Raw genomic sequence first — 20,337 nt, 5'->3', positions numbered from 1 at the left:
CCAGATTATGACTACAAGCTGACAGATAGGGATCTGCAAATCTAGGGTGAGGGTGAGACAGAGTGAGCGAGGTAGAGGGGGGAAGAAAGAGAGGGAAAGACGAGAGAAAGGCCTTTTTATATTCTCCATCTGTGATTTGAACAGGTGTGAGGCCTGTCTGTGTCTGCTAAGACACATTGTGCACTCTTGTACCTCCCAGAAGGACTCTACATGCACGCGCAGTGTTGCGAGGCCGCATGTTCTGTCGAGGCACGTACTCTGTCTTGTGTTTATTGATAGCTATCAGCACTTTCTCATTTCTGCTAAACAAAACACAACTTTACACAGAGCAGCTCTCTTTGCAGCTCTGCTTACCTCAGTACAACAGCTGAAAGAGGTCAAACACAGCTGCGAGATTCAGCAATAAGGCACACAACATGCCACACACGCACACCTCTGCATAACGAAATTAATTTGAGCATCACACCTACAGTAAAGTTACAGATTTGGCATAGAGACAAATAGTTTTCGTTATTGACAAATTATCCGTAAAATTGTCTTTTCAGCATTGCGACTGAACCAAAGCAGATCTTTCTTTTTAGCTCACAGAAAACACCATGTGCAAACGGATGGCTGTGGGTGTGAGGTGTTTCTACCCCCCCCCCCTCACAGTTCCCAGCCTCAGCAGCCTTCAACTGCTTATTGTGATTTCACTAATGGCGCAGCAGCCTCCACTCCAAGGGCATTCAAAGCATAACTGAGCCAAGCCACAGACTATCAGGTTACTCAGCACAGCCCTGAGTAGGAGAGCCCCACCATCCCCACACCACAGACTGTCTATGAGAGAGACAGAGGGAGAGAGAGAGAGAGAGCGAGAGAGAGAGAGAGGTGACAGCTATTAAGGAGCTTTAAGTGATCTCTCTGTGGGACCACCAACAGTCGTGGGGTGACGGTTGTGGTATCGCATGATGGTAATTGCTAGAGCAGGCAGCAGGTTGGGTTTCCTCTGTCAAACCGTCCACTTAATATCATATCAGACTAATAGTTCAGAATAACAATGCTGAATGTTGCACTACACATGCACGCAACGGCATAAGCCCTCACACACTTGAACAGCCCTTCTTCGCTTGCACCAACCCTGGTAAGAATGAGGTCATCATATAGAAGACAGTAGGAAAAAAAGGTAATTATAATTTTCTGACTCCATAATTTGGTCTTAAACTTTTGATACGGTTCAAATGACTAGCTTTCTTATAGACTGTCATGATTTCCAGATTTGAGAAAATGTATTCTTTTTCAAAAACCAAAATTACAATCGCATGGCATAGTGTGGTACGTCCAAAAATATACCAAAAGCCATGGGTGGCATAGATAGTTGTATAGGCCAGTGATGATGAGGTCAGTGATGCCAGGTTTGAAAACTATAATAATGTATTTGAGTAAAAGTAATCCACATTTCACTAAGCTTGTAATTCAGTGAACCTCCAACACTTTGAGCTTGACCCTGACTTGACTTAACATGACATGACATGACCCATAACCACTTACTTTGTTGATTTTGGCCCCCCAGGTATGTGGTCCCCTCCTTTTTTCCCTCTACACCAAATCTCTTCACTGCGTATAACCGTCCCTATTATCACATGCACAGAATAGAGACACTAGGGTTCAAGTGGTTAAGGAAGTAAAAAAACTTTACTAAAACATCTATTCAAAATGGTTCCAAATGTGCTGTTCATAATAAAATAATAATAATAACTAAATCAAAATAAATGGAAGTAGAGCCACGGTGCTTGGGTGGCACAGGGGTAAACTACCTGCCCAACACTGCCAAACGTTTTTGAATCCACCGGCGGGCATCCAGCTTGGCAGAGTGTCTACACGTGTTCGGGAAGGGAAGCAGGACTTCGAGGGTGATAATTGTCACTGTACATACTGTACTCTGGAAGTGCCGAGTGGTAGGTAGGCTCTACTTCCTCCCAGTGGGGGCTCCTCACTGGCAGGTGGGCCAGTAGGGTGAGCAGTGGGAGGAATGAACTGGCCCCACGTTTCTAGATTGGGGAGAAAAGGGGGTAAAATAATTGGCTACTCTAATTTTTGTTTAAATGTCAAAAGGAAACAGAGCCCTAAGAAAAGCTACTTTGTCTCTTGTGTATCATCTCTTCCACAGGAACTTATCATTGGTCTTCCAGAGCACGGCGCTCTCTCCATCCTCTCCTGCTCTTGTCCTCCCAGCTGTAGTGTTGGTACTACGAACGCAGACCCTCTCCACCTCTGAGGGGTCCGTCAGCCTGTTGATGCTCTCCTCATTTCCCTCGTTCAGGATGTCCCAGAAGTCTTTGCGGCTGCCCTTTGACCTCTGCGAGGGCAAAGTGGCCACGAGTGCTGGGTGTGTGTGTGAGACGGAAGTGGACGGCGGGCGCGTAGTGTCAGAACTTGGCATGAGTGCCGCGGCTGTGGTAGGCTTGCTTAGGTTTGCTGATGCAGGGGGTGTTTTAGGGGGTTGTGCAGCCTTGGGTTTAGATCTAAACAAGTCATCCAGAATGGAGGTGTCTCCAATCAGATCTGTGAGGAGGCATCCAAGGCGACCCTTGGATGTGGACGGAGCATCGTCGGGAGGAGAGGGTGAGTGAAGGTTGCCTCTCTGAATCCTTGCAGCTTCACGGGTCCTAGCAGAGGGCCTCATCTCTCGCTCCCTTCCCTGCACTGTGGGTTTGGATGATGTGGCGGGCTGACCATGGCTGTCATCCGGAGAAGAAGGGGTATCTGTGTCTCTGTGGTTCAGGAAAGCAGCAGCGGCAGCCTCCTTCCCGGGCCTCATACCACTGCTGCTGGCCATGTCTGAGCCAAGACCACCACCATCAATAGCAGCAGTAGCTGTGAAGGCTCCACAAGTGGAAACACTAGCCCTCTTTATCCTCTTGTGTTCTCTGGCCATCCCCGCCCGCTCCTCTAACTGAGGGTTTGGAACATCAATCTGGGGTTCTTCTTCAATATTTCTGCATGGGGTTCTGGGCTTTTTGTGGCATCGTGGACCAGACTTCTGTGCAGTTCTCGACTGGGAGTGAGATTCTATACTGGATTTGCGGGAGTGTCTTTTGTTTGTGGCCTTATGTTTGGATGATGATGATGAGGAGGGGGGATGTGCGGTGGTCGTCTCAGGCTCGGGCTGGGCTGAGTCAGGTTCTGGGAAGTGTTTTCTGACCATGTCGGCCAGTTCAGGGTGGTCCAGTGAGGTGTAGTGCTGTTGTAGCCAGGTCAGCCTCTGGGCCGAGCTGCTTCTCAGAACCTCTTCTGCAAATTGACGGACTGAAGGTGACTGGAACTTTGCAGACATTTCCTCCAGTTGCTGCCTGCATGAAGCACATGCAATTACATTTTTAAGTATATGTGTATGTACATAAAGAAATGCACACACATTTCATACACACTCACAATGCCGGATGCAAGAGCGTTCCGGGCAGTACTCGCGAAATACCCAAATACACCTTATAACGTCCAATTAAGCTGACAGAGCTGTGAAACCCATAGTTAACATAGGATTACATCTGCCATATGCGAACATAAGCTTAAGAGAACCACAGGAAAAAAGTCCTGCGTTACTTGAAACGGCAACAGTACAGTAGCTGCAGGAATTTACCATTAATCATATATTCTGTGGTTCCATCAGGCTCAGCCTCAGATGAATAGTTCCCTACATATGCAGGCTAATATCCAGACAGACATACAGTATGAGGTCTCTTTCCCCCCCCAGCTCCCAGTCAGTCATTAAAAACGTTTGGTCTAACCAGACTCTGGGACAGAAATACTTCAAAGCCACTAGTGGCGCAGCGGCATTACGAGGTGTTGCTACCATTTGTGGTTTTCATTGGAAAAACAATAAATAAAAGCAAACGGCAGTAAAAACCGCTGCGAATGCAGATTTAAATCATTTAACGACAGAGTTAATTGAGGGGGGGAAGGGATATCAATATAACCAGTGTATGTTTTCACTCCCTACCGAGACCCTGAGCAAAGACAAGTCTTCCCCAGGGGAGTGAGATTGGTGCCACAGGGATGTGTGTGTGTGTGTGTGTATGTGTGTGTGTGTGTGTGTGTGTGTGTGTGTGTGTGTGTGTGTGTGTGTGTGTGTGTGTGTGTGTGTGTGTGTGTGTTGAAGGATATGCGAGAGTGACGCAACAAGACAGAGGCAAGTGTGTGTGTACATTATGTGTGCATGCGTGTAAGGATGTGTCTACGCGCGTGTGGGTTTGGAAGGCTTCAGGCGATCTGTGTGTGTGTGTGTGTGTGTGTGGGGGGGGGGGGGGGGGGGGGGGGTCTCAGGAGGGCTGTGGTTCGCGGAGGGGGAAAAGTCCTGAATACAACTGGGTAATCTTTGGCGTGATGCTGGGAAATAGGTGGGAGGGAGAGCTCAGAGGTGGTCTCCCTTCCCTCTCCCGGTCTCTCTCTCACTCTCCAAACACACACTTGCACACATACGGTACGAACCGACACGCACAGGCGGCCCCTCAAGCCCAGGCGGGGGCGCTCAACACTGTGACTGCGGTGAGATTTGGCCTACTTCCCCCTCGCTGCCAGGAATTCCTTCTCCTCTTCCCAGCCCTCCTGTCCTCATCTCGCCAACTGCATTCTCCGCCCGCACTTCACACTATTCACATTCCCTGCTCTTCTTCTCCTCTGGTCTACGCTCGCTTATCTGCAGGCTTGTCTCCCCCCCCATCATTGTACAGTGTGTAATTTCTCCTGCATGTAGGGGTGTCGCATCAAATTCTAAGCCCTGGGTACAAGGAATCACTGCGGGCCCCCCCATGAATGTTCTTCATAGGGGGAGGGGGTTTAACCCATCTAGACTGGGAACTCATTATTTGCATTATTTTGTGCTTTAACTATTGAAAAATAGCATAACATTTGATTTCAAATCCTTCTAAGGTTTTTTGAAAAACCTATGTTTCTATGTCAGTGGTGCTCAAACCTTTTCATGTAGGGATCCCCCAGAAGCAAAATTTGAGTTACAAATGTTCGCTTAAAACTACAAAGATTTGCATGCATTTTCATGACTTTTCAAAAATAGCAGATCTACAAGCTCGCAGCGGTGCCGCGCTGTGAGCTTGTATATCTGCCATTTTTCAGTATAAAAGTATAAAATAATGAAGGCCCCTCCACCTTGGGCCCTAGTAACTCAGTCCCACTCCCCCCCCTTGTGACGCCCCTGCCTGCATGCACACTTTCCCATCTTTTTCCTCTCCTCTCCGTACCTGCATATGGCTGGGGGAGTCTGTCCCAGGATGAAGGTGGTGTGTCTGGTGCGGTGGATGATTTTTTTGGTGAAGGTGGGTGGGTGGTCCGCACCAGGCCTCTCTGTAGCTGCCCGCTGCCCTCGGAGAGGGCTGTCTGGAGGACTCTCATCAGACAGGCTCTGGAAGCCAGGTCAGATGTAACCATATAGTCAGGGCTGGGGTCAATTCACTTACTGGTCAAGCGAGTAACATTTTAAATGGGAACTACATTTCAGGACTACACGCTCATGGCCAGTCATGGCCAGTCATTGATTTTGTTTAATTAAAAGAGAATTGAATATTCAAATTAATCAAAAAATGAGATTTTCCAGAATTGCAGGTACTTTTCGTATCTCCACGATAAACCCATTTTTATATTTATTATTTCGTTTTTAATAATAAATACGTTTAACAGAAAAAAATATATTAATATTTTGGATTTGTTTTCGTACTATAATCGAAATGTAGCCGCAATTCTGGAACAACCCATATATTCATCAGATTCTTTAGAACTCACAGGGTTAATCCAAACATCACAGAATTCTTGTCATGTGAGAACTCACAAGTGATAGAACCCACAACAACATATTTTCTGTTTGGGGCAATATAATTATAAAAACTTGTAAACCGTACAAGACCAATACAAATGGGATATCTACCTCCTCGGGGGCAGAGCCCAGAAGAAGATTGGCTGGGACCTGAGAGTACATGTTGCGTTCAAACACGTCTCGCAGTGCAGCCCTGCTGATTCGCTCCTCCGCCTTGCTTCCGCCCACTACGCGCTGGTTAGAGTGAGTGTATGCCACCCCCTGTAGCCCACCTAGAAAAAATACAAATGTACAATTTAAGACAGACGGACAGACGGACAGACAGACGGACAGACAGACAGAATCTGACCTAGCACATTGTCAATGGTCGCTTCCATTCCTTTGGATCCTGGGGCTGCCTGAGACTTCAGTCCTGTGAATGAGACAGCTCTGTCTGTCCTTTCTGCTACTTTATGACCACCTGTCTGTCCTCTCTGACCATCCCTCAACGCGCCAGCGCTGTGTGTTTCTGCTTTCTGTGAGGTTGTTGTAACATGGCCTCTCCTAGGTCTCTTAATATGAGTATGTTCTTCATCTGAGGAAGTGAATGACTCTATATTTTCAGTGTGTTTGGCCCGGGGTCGGGCCATGCCACTAGAACTAGTTTCTTTTCTGTTGGTCCCTCGTCCTTTGTCTCCCCATCTTGCCATCTTGGGTCGAGTCACCGCACACAATTCCAAGTCATCCGACTCGTCAGAGTGACACGCAAAGTGCTGTGCTCTGGGTAACGTTTTGGCCTTGGTGGCTTTTGCTTCGTCTGAACCTGAACTTCCGCCATCTCCTTCCTCCACTATCCTGTTCTTCGCTTTCATCACATCATTCGGGACAGATTTCTCTCTCCTGCTGTTGTCCCTCTCGCCCAGTGGAGAGGAGCGATTCATCCTGGCGTGCTCCTGGAGACCCCCAGGCGGGGGGCTGTCTTTCTCCCCTGAGCTCCCTGGAACTTTCCCGTCATCCTCCAAGTCGCTACTGGCCCCAGACTCCCCCTCGCTGGGACTGCTGTCCTGCAGCCCTGACCCAGGCTTCACCACGGCCCTCTGAAGCAGTCTGGAGAAGCCATGCTGGAGGAGACTCAGTCGGCCGGGATCTGTCGAGGCGTCCGTGGCCCCCGTCTCATCCAGGGCCTTCCTCTTAGAACCCCACTCCTCCTCATCCTCACTGCCACTGCTGAAGTCCAGCACCCCTCTGGCAGTCCCTGACGCATCCCTGTTCTCCTTGGCTGCTTCATCATTCAGTTTGGGGCCATTTTCCTGTGACAGAATAGTATTAACAGCAAGTCAAAATGTCACTGAAAAGTACAGTACTTGCCTCAAACACAGCAATGAAATAAAAGCTGACGGCGGTCTCGTCCATTCAGACCTACACTTTCCATCTGACAGTCCTCTGTAGGAAAACTGCCAGATGCCTGAAGCCATAAATCATAATAAACATAAACATGACACATGCCCTATAGAGATGATGTAATGTGAGAAAAACAATACGCTGCACTGTAACAGACATACTATTTATGTGAATGGACCTTTATGAGAACCGACCACCAACAGCGATGCTAAGTTAACAGAATTTGCCAACCAGATGACTCTTCCCATGATAGTGTGAGTGTGTGGGTGTACAAGAGACAATATCTGTGTCTGTGAGTGTGTGCACACAAGAGAAAGAAAGTATCTGTGTGTGTGTGTGTGTGTGTGTGTGTGTGTGTGTGTGTGTGTGTGTGTGTGTGTGTGTGTGTGTGTGTATGTGCGCGCGTGCGTGCGACTCTGCGCGCACAAGAGAAAGAAAGTATCTGTGTGTGTGTGTGTGTGTGTACAAGAGAGAGACAGTATCTCTCTCTGTGTGTGTGTGTGTGTGTGTGTGTGTGTGTGTGTGTGTGTGTGTGTGTGTGTGTGTGTGTGTGTGTGTGTGTGTGTGTGTCGTTGCGAAGGAACCTTGTATCTGTAATCTCTTGTGAGCTTACAGTAAAGTGGTTAATTCTGACAGTGGGATTTTATGACGATTTAACAAATGAAAAGTATTAAGAAAACAACTATAGTGGATCCATCAGAACACTTTATTCCTATTTTCCGCAAAGTAGCAGCAGTTTTGGACATACAAGTTTTTGTTGCGAAGCCCCGTGTATGTTGGTTCACTTGGTTGTATGGCCCTACTGAATGGCCTCAGTGGTTAGAAGGTCCCATAAAGAGGACTGAGTGCCGTGCAGAGCAGAAAGCCTTGGCTGGGAACTGTCACGGGATGATAAGGGGCATTGCTGTGTAAATAAACAGCTGAACAGCATAAGATAGGCTTCAGTGTGGTCTGCTCCCTCCATTAGGACACTGGGTAATTATGGCCAGCTGTTAGACACAGCATCGGACAGAGCGCAAGAAAGAGAGAGAGAGAGAGAGAGAGAGAGAGAGAGAGAGAGAGAGAGAGCGAGAGAGGATGAGGGGTATAGAGAGAAAAGGAGGGAAGAAATGTGGAGGGGATAGAGGACAAAGCGGAAAGAGGTTACATGGGAGGTGGGTTGGTTGACTGGCAGACAGGAAGGCCCATGTGTGAGGTTCAGAACTATTTTTCACGTGGGAATGGAGGGGACGTGTGGGCCGCCTGGGAAATGAGAGGGAATGAGGGATGGGAAAGATGAGTGCCCTGTGTTCTGGGTCTCTGAGCACATCAAGAGTTACTCACGCCAACAGCAGCCCTCTTCCTCTCCTCCTCCTCCTCCTCCCCCTCTTCATCGTCCATGTGTGTGCAGGAGGTCATCATTACGCCAGCTTCCACTCGCCCCTCTCGCTGTGAAGAGGAAAAACCTGTGCGTGAGCCTGAGGGTCGATTCTTACTCCACTTTTAGAGCCTAATTTATTTCGGTTTGGCTCTGTCTAAACTATGATATGGCGTCATTCAGAGGATCGGGGGGGGCGGGTAACGTCATTAATTTGGCTCCGAATGACGCCATATAGACAGAGCCGAACCGAAATAAATTAGGCTCCAGTCTAAAGGTGGAGTACATTAGCACAATCACAGACGTATTTTTCGCTTCCTTCCTTTGTGCGCCATGACCATTTAAGCCAGGGGTCTTCAACAGGGGGGCCAGGACCCGTCCTCTAAATATTTCTATGACAGAAACCTTTTTTTCATCCTTTTTTATATTAACCACTTGCCAAAAATAGCAGATCTACAAGCTCACAACGCCTCACGCTGCGAAGCGTTGTGAGCTTGTAGATCTGCTATTTTCGGCAAAGAGGTTTGGTGTAGAGGGGGAAAAAAGCATGCAGACTAAGTACAGAGTGAAAGGTCAACTTTTTTAAGTATCAACGGTTCAAGTGGTTAAATATCTGACATGAATCCAAACTACACTGACGATTGTGCTGTCAAACAATGAAACTATATGGAAACTATGAAGAAGGTTGTTTCATCTCTCTCTCAACTAAGGGGTCCTTGGCCTGAAAACGTTGAAGACCCCTGATTTAATCCATATACACTTTGTTGCACAATAAATAGCAAAAATGGCTCTACAATCAAGAGCGAGAAAACGTAATTTACAATTTCGAATGTGTTCCCGGAATAGGAAAGTCAGGATGGATGTGGTTAAGAAAGACACAGGTTTTAAAACCTGATTTATACTCAATTATACAACAGTGTCGCTTGACGACAAGCGTCAATACAAGCTCACTACGTGTCCTATGACAGAGAATAGATTAAGCTTGAGCCAAGGTGCAGCGCACAATTTGTGCTCGCAACCTGCATGAAATTATCCTCTGATATAATGCACTATGGCAGCAGGATGGAATTGGAAACATTGTGATACATTCAAGGATGTCTTTGATTTCTTCCAGTAATCATTGCATGACTGTTTAACTGTAGACCAGTCGTTCTCAAACTTTTAACTCAAACAGTATACCTAACAGGTCCATTTGGTTTCATTTGTATACGGTCAGACTTTCACGTTTCTATTTAGAACCCCCTAAAGAAACCCTGAGAGACCCTGGATTCCACTTTGAGAACCACTGCTGTAGAACACGTTTTGATTGCGTTTTGTGTCTCTGAGCCTATCCGTGTCTCCTTGCTATAATTGCTGCCGTTTCCATTACAATCTCACTTTAATATATAGACTACCTGTGCTAATATGGACCTGCTCTTTAAAAAGGTGGAGACATTTCCACACAAAATCAACCTTCTCAAATTGGAATGCGCTTTCAACTAAACATAATATCTCTTCTTGTTATTTGTGTGATGCTCCCTTAAATAGGATGACGGAGAGAAGCACACTGCAATGCAAGGTATGCTTAGAGATGACAAGCAAATATGCCGGTAATTAAATGCAGAATCTATAGGTGAAGAATGCGTCTCAAACGAGGCACAATAAATCAGGTCTTTTGTGTGTATGTATTTGCACAGAAATGTCAAAAACCTCAAGTAAGAGAATCTGGATCTGGTTGGAAATATGACCTCTAGTATGGTGCGTGTGAGGCAGGTCCCCTTGGTCTGCAGTCTGAAGAGGTTCTTCGTCCCAAACAGCTCCCCCTTTTGGCCATCGGTCCCTTGTACCGCCTCAAAGTACCGCCGGGCACTCTGCCTGCCCACCACTGAAGACTCTAGTTGCTAAAGGATGAAGAATGATGTGATATGCTAATTGATACACATCAAAATTACCTATAGTACCTCAAGGCCAGACAAAGAACTTTCACTTAAGTACAAAAGAGACTTAAGCATGGTGCTGCAGTTCAACTTTTGTACATAATGTCTTATAATTCAACAGGCATGATACACAAAATTACATATTTTTGTACAGGGTGCAACAGTTCATCGAACGAATCAAATCAAAATATTGATCATTTAATACAAAATAATCGATTAGTAATGATTTTCTAAAGGTCTACACTTTCAAAAATAGTGAAAATAGCAGCTTTACAAGCTTAGATATGTGAGCTTGCAAGAGAAAGGAATTCAGTTTTTGTTTCTTCTTTCTTGCAACTTCCTTCCGGGTGCTTCTGTGTTTATTCCAACTAACAACAACACTACCGTACATGTTTAGGGCAGTGGTGCTGACAGATGAGTGAGCTCGTAGATCGTTTATTTTCACCATTTCTGCACAACAAATTATAAAATAGTTCTGTCTGTATGTGGATGGGGACCTCAGGAACACAATAGTCGTTGTAGTGAGTACCGTCCCACTATTACTATTACTATAACACATGGTTAGAATAGGATAGTGCAGTGGTCCTCAACCTTTTCAGGCCGCGACCCCCAAAATAATCATTTTGGGGGCCCCCAACCTGACGAGCACTAAGAGTTGAGGCATTACATTTCGTTACACAGTTCTATTGTGAAAATAGCAGATCTACATGCTCACAACGCCTCGCTATCACAACTTCTGCCTCTAATATTTGACATGGTGGCTGTGTGAATGCAGGGTTAACTTAAGTCCAATACCTGTTTGTAAACCTGTCTGAGGTACATAACCTCCTCCACGGTCCCCAGTGAGATCAGCCGAAGCACACTCACATCCCTGCACTGGCCTATACGATACGCCCTGACGAGACAAAATCAATGTTATCATGGGCATACACACACAGTACAAAGATTAAATAAATGTTGTGATAGTTCAGAACCAAATGGACGCTTACAGGTCTGTAACTCAGAGAATGTACAAAATGTACACAAGTGTACATTTGTACACTCTCAGAGTTAAATTGAAAGGTGAGAAAAACAAAAAATAGATAGCATTTTGGCAGTAGTTTGGTTAGATATTCTGGCAGTAACAGGATATTACAGTGTAGATTAGGGTCCCAGAGATAGAAAATATATCTATCTATACATCAAATGGGGGTCTGTGGCCTGATATCCTGATATCAAACAAGGGCTCCTTGTAATGATAAAGATTGACAATCATTGTCTATGGTACTTCATGTGTTAAGAACAAGATAAGTAAGCATGAAATGTATTAGATCTGCCTTGACATGACTGATAAACTACTGTACCTGTCAATAGCCTGCAGGTCATTAGCGGGATTCCAGGTGGGGTCAAACAGAATCACCACGTTGGCACCAACAAAATTAAGACCAAGACCACCTGCCCTGAGAATGGAAATGAAACATAGGCACTATTAGGGCCGATTTATACTTTGATGCGCACCGGTGTCATGCACCGAAAATAGCCAACATATCTACAAGCTCACAACGTGTCAACGTGGCTATTTTCAGCATGCTACAAATATAAACTAGGCTTTAGTAACAATGTTGCTGGTGACGGTTGACAGGTAGACTAACATGGTAGAAACCAGACAGAGGCTGGTCAGAGGGCTGCTGTTGAACTCTTTGACGATCTTGATTCTTTCTCTGGAGTTGGTGGTACCATCCAATCGGCTGTAGTCCAGTCCTTCGGCCATACAGTAGCTCTCCAGCACATCCAATAGCTAGAAATTCCAACACGCACGCACCCATCAGCGTCATATATACACGTAGTAAGTCGAACTGTATGTTCTTAATGTCATTAAGAGATAAATTGCCAGCACATAAACATTTATTCATTACATTTTAACATATTATAGTTGTCCGATTTAGGCTTGCACAACCAGGTGCTGGCAGTGCGATTCCTAGAGTTACGTGAGAGGCCTTTTAAATATGACCTCATTGCAGCCAGAAGCCAGGAAATGTTATCATACTGTCTCAGGTGACAACAAGCGTTAAACTTCGCACTGCAGTTAATCGTCTTAAAATCTCATAATTGCTCTCACGCATAAAACCCCAAAGCTTAGCTATTAATCTAGCATGTCAACATAAAACCATGTCTCCTTCTACTATTTGGTCTGTAAACAAGTCATCCGCTCCAACAAAAGCCAACAGCTACGTAGTCTGTGCTCTCTCTCACTCTCTTTCTCATACAAACCGGCATGCATGAATATACACCACTTACCTTAGTGGAAAGAGAGAAAAGAAGCACTTTATCTCTCCTCTGCATGTAATATTTCAGCAGCTTTTGCAGAACCTGAGGAGGAAGCATGGGGATGTTAACCCAAATTGTACTCCTCCTGCACCTGTGGGTGACTGTGTAACATACTGTGCACATACCATCATTTTCCCACTGTACATGGGGTCTGACATGGCCTCGAACGCTTCGTCTTTGCATCTCTGTACAAAGTCTGGAAACTTCTGGAAAACCTTCTCACAAACGGCACCAACTAACTTTTTCTGGAAAAGAAAGGAAAACCACACAATGAGTAGTGTCAGTGAATCCCAAACCACAGTGGGAAGTCTGAAGCATATTGTGCAATCTGTTCGGTAAACCATGTGAAGATTTAGTGTCGCGTACTGTAACACTTGAGAGAGTGGTCATGATCTATGACACAATATATCAGTTGCAGGACATGTCGCTACCTGTAGCTCGCTGGTGCCTGCACTGGACTGGAGCAGTGCTGCATGGTTGGCTACCTTCCTCAGTATGGACAAGTAACTAAAGTAGAGCGTCTTCATTGACATACCCTCTGAGTTTTTCTGCAATAAGAGGAAAAAAATCCAAAGCCATAGTTTATCCCAGGCCCAGTCCACAGATACACAGATATTTTCCTCCTTTATTTTGAAAAAAAGAAACATAAATATACGCATATCTTGACTAACACAAGTACTGTTCTCAACAAATCTCTGTCCACATGAAAATGCAAAAACACCATTGTGAGATTGTCAATTGACAGCCTGTCAACACCTGATAGGCTTGCGATGACCGCCTATACTACCAGGCCAAAAGCTTATACTCTGTGCTCTTTAGATAAAATCTATAAAAATGATGTAATATATATAATCAGAAAACATGGTGTGATACCTCTTCTTTTATTTATATGAACCGATAATTTGAAAAAGGTTGCAATAACAAGTTAGTGTTTATTCATACGCTTCCGGCTTTCTTTTACTTAAATACATTCCATCAAACATTGGGCTCCAGTCTGCCTCCCAGTGCCTAGAACATGGCATATCTTCACTTTTCATCTTTATATATGCTCCAGCATTGTTTTAGTAAACTAACCTCATAGCAGCAGCTTTGTCGAGTACGTCCACTCTGACAGTCACACTTTTCTCTGGAGCGCAGCAGTAGTGTGACATCTTCACTTTCCAGGACTGTCTTATACACTGTCTCTTGGAAGTCTGTCAGAGAACAATACACCACCTGCAAAACACATGCACAGCACAGTAGTTACTCTAGAGAAAGGGTTTTAGGATAAATACTGTGGTGAGCTCGTGTCAGTTCGTCTTAACGTACCCTGTCGTCCTTCTTCGGCAGCTGATCTTTGATGAGAGCTTTGGTCCTTCTGAGGAACCAACGGGAAATCTTCTTTGCCAGGGCCCGGACGGCCTTCCGCGCTGTTGCTAGGGTGCGCTTGGTTGCTGTGTGTTTCTGTCCCTGCTCAATAGGATATGAAATCTTGTTCTTGAAATAACCCAAGCTGCCGAGACAAGTTGGTATTGCCCTGAACAGAATATGAGAGACGTGTTTAACATTTAGATTTGTAGGTAACTGAAAAACTAAAACTTGGATCTAACGTCATACACCAGTAACACCAAATCATCAGTAATGACTGAGATTTTTAAAATGTGCTAAATAAATGTGCTTTTATAGTATGCTGTTGAACAAAAAAAAGTGATGTACACGTACCAATCCATGACACACCAGAGTTCCTCAAGGTTATTCTGTAAGATGGTGCCAGTGAGACCGATTCTGATCTAAAATGGTAAAATAGTAAAACACAATGCATATCTAGTAAAAACAGATACAACACATGAAATACGTGTCAAAATAGCATTTGTAATGGTGACAACAAGTGCACTGCTAGCAAAATATTCAGAGTAAGCCACAAAGAGGAGAAACACTAGGGAGAGCTGTTGTTGACCCAAAAAAAGTAATATGTGGGCTAGATAGAGGGCTGTATTTTGATTGTCTTAAGTACCAGATCTTATGTCAACTTAAGACGTGGAGGCGTGGCAAATGCTGTTTGGCTGTTTTGAGTGGCCAAACCACAATCCAGGCCTTAAGTTAAAGGAGTAATACAGACCGAAATAGGACCCCCCCTGAATGAGAATGTTTCCACAGATGTTCTTACCTGGTTTGGTTGATATGTCTCATTTCTGCCCCTGTTCTGAGATCTGTAGAATAGTCCCCACTGCTAAAACGGGCGTATCGCCTCTATCCAAAAGCGCCCGTTTCGGCTGCTTCAAAAAATATATTTTTTTAATGAATCGTCCAGACCTTCCTAGACATACCAGACACGCTGTTGTAGCCTGTGAAGGGTTAATAGCCTGTTTACCAGGGCTAAGGAAAGCAATGCTGCCTCGAGCTCTCGCGAGATTCTCGCGAGACTTCCGCTCTAGCTCTCAGACCCGAGGTAGGAAGTGGCCGTGCTCATTGCTTTGTTTACATCAATGCACAGAGCGTCTCGCTAAAACACTGTGTGTGGTGACTGTAGGAAGCATGTCTGGACGATTCATAAAAGATTTTTTTTTTTGGAAGCGGCCGAAATGTGCGCTTTTGGATAGAGGCGATATGCCCGTTTTAGCAGTGGGGACTAATCTACAGATCTCAGAACAGGGGCAGAAATGAGACAAATCAACCGAAACAGGTAAAAACATCTGTGGAAACATTCTGATTCAGGGGGGGTCCTATTTTGGTCTGTATTACTCCTTTAAGGCATAAGAGCTGGTACTTAAGACAATTGATTGATTGTAGGGCTGTCTTCGACACAGGATTTATGAAGTCGATTCGAGTCGCGGGGGTTAATCCGACGCGTCGACGAATCGTTTTATAGTCTACTTTGTGTAAAAAAAAAAGAAAAAAAAAGTGTTGCTTTAAACCACGTCAACATAATAGAATAATACATTAAGAGATGAATTGAATACACAGTGTTTTCGGTGATATCGGTGCGCGAGCACAAATGTTATCTGCATAGCAGTGTACAACCATAGAGTTATAACACACCGTTAAAACAAATAAAACATCTCCGCTGTTTCAACTCTGCCCCGTCTCTCTGCAGCGTGCAGTAGAGATGAGACATTCGCGAACGATTCCGCTCTCTTGAACGGCTCTTTTAAATGAACGATGGGATCCAGTCCGCAGTCGCGGGACACAGAGCACTGACAGAGTAATGAGTCAGTGTCGAGAACGGATTCATTTCAGAAACTGATCATAAACAGGTGGAGGCACAGCTCCCGCTTGAGCCAGCAGTGTGGACATGTCATGGACGCAAACACAGCGAAACACAATCATTCATCATGGATTACAACACTGGAACAATTCAGAAGCACTTTAATTAGAAAATGTAACTTGTAGCCTACACTTGTGTATGTTAATTTGACTTTAGAAGATTGTTTACTACTTCGTGGACGCGCGTTTGTGCTGTGGCAGGTTATTTAATATGGGATTTTGACAGCGTGCTTCCTCCTCTTAACGGAACACTGTCCCGGCTCTGAATGTTTTAACGAAGCGGCGGTTCTGAACCGTTCTGGCCGTTCCGTCTCACTTTCAACCCGACGCTGGTGCGAGACAATAAATAACTGTTCGCCAATTGCTACTTCTCATTGGAAGTACATGACACCACACCAGTCCAGCAGTGCACCGCAGTACTGGCAGTAGTAGGCTATAACTGGTGATATAAAAAAATATATACTTTCGCTTCGACTCAAACAATTGGCGTCGATTCCCGGGGCTTAAAACGACGCGTCGATTCGTCGATTTTTAGAAGACACCCCTAATTGATTGATTGATTGATTGAAGACTTTATTAGAAGTTTACATAGAAAAGTTTCATGATAACTAATAACTCATCTCATATAACTCATCTCATATAATCAAAATAGAGCCCAGAATGAGTATATAGCCTATAGCCTTATTTATGTGGTATGTGTTCTTACCAATTGAGCCACGGGGCACCCCAAGAGATATAATAATGTTTTACCTTCCTTTCACTCATAATGGTAAACAGATGAACAAATCAGACTGGCAACAATATACTAAAAGCTAATTCATCCCAACTGTGGCAGCATACTGTAGAACTCTGACCTGACCTGACATGTCAGCTCCTTCATGGCCTGGGTGATCTGGGATTTGGGGTTCTTTATCTTGTGCGCCTCATCCACAATCACAGCAGACCACTTTATGCTGCACGGAGCATAAATGCAACTTTCTGTTAGAAACTTGAAGTATATACTGTATGCAACAAACAGAGCTCCATAAAAAGGTAAAAATAACATTAACAATGACAACAATTGAAAATAGGCAAAGATAGTGGCAACCCACCAAAATACTTTTTTTCTAAATTGTGCTTGGCAGTGCGCGACTGTTCTCGCCATTCGCCAACATCTAACGTGGGTTTCAAGCGTTCGATGCCACATTGTGTGTGTTAGGCCTACCTATTGAACTGGTCCAGAGAGAGGCGGAGGGTCTCATAGGTGGTGAGGGCGATCTCAGAGCGTCCATTCTTGATACGAGTCAGCTCCTCTTCTTTTTTCAGCCCATGTACAACCACACTCTGGAAGTGACCCCACGTTTCAAGCTCATCCTTCCAGTTATAAAGCACTGACAGTGGGGCTACGATTAGGAATACCTGGACATAATTACACAGATATTTGTGCACAATGTTCAAAGGGAGAAAAAAAGTTAGGTAGCACTAACAGAAAAAACACTGATGGTGTATAAAATATACCAAACATAACCAAATATACCATTTGATGATGCTATTTTTACTCTTTTTTGCTCTCTTTTTTTTGCAATCTTTATCTTTCTATGTTATTTTTATTCTGTTGTTGTTATTATGCTGCTGCATTGTCTGAAGGAAGCCAAAGCGAAATAGGTTTTACTCTAATGCACCTGTACACAAAATGTAACAATAAAGTATAACCTTGAACCTTGATTTAATGTTTTACAATTGAGATGTCATTGTTTGCACTGTGAATATATTTAAAAAAAATGTTTAAAAGTATACTATATAATGTGTGTTTGTTTGTGTGTGTGTGTGTGTGTGTGTGTGTGTGTGTGTGTGTGTGTGTGTGTGTGTGCGTGTGTGCGTGCGTGCGTGCGTGCGTGCGTGCGTGCGTGCGTGCGTGCGTGTGTACTAAAGCATGTTTTTCCCCAAAATAATTCACCCTGTAATTCTGTTATCATCTTCAGACTGCTATATAGTACCTACTTTTTTAGGTTTACTCTGCTGGGAGGGCACCTGAGTCAATAGAAACTGAGGCCTGTTGTTTTCAACGTCCTTCCATGTCCCCGTTTTGTGCAACACAGCAGCAAGGAAACCAATGACCTACCGACAAACAGACAGATGTTAATTGATTAAAAGACAAATGACAAATTGCATAAATAAATCCTTTTGGAGCAAGGCTTGCTTGTACCTGTACAGTCTTCCCCAGGCCCATGTCATCCCCCAGGATACACCCTCTGGATCGGGCATAGTTGTCATAAATGAACCTGATGCCTTCTCTCTGGTAATCCCGCAGGTATCTGTTGATGGTGTACGGGACCTCATCACCTTGAGACATAACCAGAGGCTCACGTGTCCCATGGTGTCTGAAACTGCTGGGGAAAAAAGGTTTCTCCTCTGTCACGTTATTAATGGAAGATATCTTCTGGAGTTTCGAGATAGGCACGAGCACGCCTTCCTCCCCCTTCTCCCCTTTCTCTGCATCAGCGAACACCACAGATGCAAAGGCGTCGCTGATATCAAAGGTAGTTGAGAAAAGTCTCAGGATTGTGGCTTCTCGTAGGGTTCCATCTCTAGAGCTAGGAGCCAGGCATCTGTCACCTTCGTGCCAAGTTACTGTTAAAAGATAAGACGTAAAATGGTTAGTTAACTTGTAATTTAGCAATCAGTCCTACGTATATACCGTATACATATATATAACAGTGGATACCAAACATTTTAGCTCAAGACTCAAAAGAGAATTTAGAGACCCAAACTATTCTCTAGTTTTGGGTCTTTTAGCTCAAGGCCCAAACTAGTAAAAACAGCAGATCTACAAGCTCACAACACGTCGCGCTGCGTTGTGAGCTGAGCTAGCTTGTATATCGTCTATTTTCACTACTTCTTAAATGTTTATTTTCTAATTTATGGAATTGGAATCTCATAGATATTTATTTTATTTATTCATGAAATTACTTAAAATGTTAGCTTTTTTGGGGAATGTTATACACATATATAAATGTATGTATGTACAGTATGTATGTACTGTATATAAAAAGAGAGAGAGAGAGAGAGAGAGAGAGAGAGAGAGAGAGCAAAAAGAAGAAGAATTCAATTAATAAACAAAATGTAGTAAACAAAAAACAAAGGGACTCATAAAAAAATGTCATGACCCACAAATGGGTCCCGACCCGGTGTTTGGGAACCAGTGCTTTATATTGACGCAATGAGATACAGATTGAGAGAGTAATTTGAAATAAATACATTTCACACCAATGTCATCAGCTGAAGCCATCAGGATCAGGAAGCATTGCCACTCTCTTCTCTTCAAGCTGTGGATGTAAAGTTTAGCTTCGGTTAGCACGCTTAGCTAACGTTTAGACCAGAAGTGGAGTCTATTCTCTGCATAAAGAGGTTCATAAGCAAGCATATCGATTATTTCCGTTAATTACCCTGAATAAAAGACTGAGGTAGTTGTTTGTGTTGAGGTAGAAAGTTGGAGATAGCCGTTTTTTAACCGAAACGCACTGACTGACTCTGGTAACTAACAACAGACAGAACAGCAGCACTGCGTGTGGCTGGTGGTCGATGTTTATCTATTTTACAACAAGACTCGCACTTTCCAAACACATGAGCTATACTGTAAAATGAAATCTAATGGAATCGCGGCCGGGCTAATAATGGTAAGTACATTTTATTAATAAGAACTTTAAGTATATATCCAAGAGTATCCTACAGCCTATTTATAAACGTTCCCTCAGAGTTGTATAGAAAGTGCTGGATTGAATTCACAAGGTTAGTTCAATATCTTCAATTAGATTCAATATTTTTGTTCCTCAACTAAGATTTGTTGCAGTTGCAGCAACAATAAAACAAAAAAACAACAACAAAAAATAGCAACGATCTTTATTGCTGCCTAGAGCTAAAGAGTAGGCTAAATAGTTTTGGTTCCTCACACAAAGTAGATAATTCAAAGTACCGTTATGAGAATTAGATACACAGAAGGAAAACATCTTCCTATTATTCCTTCCTATTTCTTAAAGTTAGTATGGTCCTACACTATAGCGTGTGTGTGTGTGTGTGTGTGTGTGTGTGTGTGTGTGTGTGTGTGTGTGTGCGTATAGTGTGTGTGTGTGTGTGTGTGTGTGTGTGTGTGTGTGTGTGTGTGTGTGTGTGTGTGTGTGTGTGTGTGTGTGTGTGTGTGCATACGTGTAGAATGAAACAGTAATTATATGGATTTTTAAGTTTGGTTCATCAAACGTGTACTAAGCCTGTATTTTGCTCAAACAAAACGTTGTGAAAGGATTTGACAAATTAGATATTTGTGTTTTGTTCTAACTTGGGGAGGGGTACCTCAAAAT

At 44.1% G+C, this 20,337-nt stretch overlaps 1 protein-coding gene across 1 annotated transcript; it reads right to left on the bottom strand.

Moving 5' to 3' along the window:
* Positions 1–1,710: 1,710 nt before the first annotated feature.
* On the bottom strand, positions 1,711–19,451 carry ercc6l2 (excision repair cross-complementation group 6-like 2). The gene is made up of 21 exons (XM_080738931.1): positions 19,429–19,451; positions 19,250–19,308; positions 18,189–18,613; positions 17,984–18,100; positions 17,208–17,401; positions 16,863–16,956; positions 14,462–14,529; positions 14,069–14,276; positions 13,835–13,975; positions 13,192–13,308; positions 12,886–13,005; positions 12,731–12,802; positions 12,085–12,230; positions 11,797–11,892; positions 11,249–11,348; positions 10,265–10,417; positions 8,504–8,608; positions 6,150–7,089; positions 5,912–6,072; positions 5,232–5,392; positions 1,711–3,329 (listed from the first exon to the last, which is right to left on the bottom strand). The coding sequence occupies exons 2-21, from the start codon at positions 19,269–19,271 to the stop codon at positions 2,132–2,134; spliced, it is 4,638 nt and encodes a 1,545-aa protein (XP_080595057.1). The 5' UTR covers positions 19,272–19,308; positions 19,429–19,451; the 3' UTR covers positions 1,711–2,131.
* Between the last annotated feature and the right edge of the window lie 886 nt (positions 19,452–20,337).

This window comes from Nannobrachium achirus (assembly GCF_963921795.1).
Source record: "Nannobrachium achirus genome assembly, chromosome: 12".
Classification (NCBI taxonomy): Eukaryota; Metazoa; Chordata; class Actinopteri; order Myctophiformes; family Myctophidae; genus Nannobrachium; species Nannobrachium achirus.
This window is presented reverse-complemented; position numbering and strand designations above follow the sequence as displayed.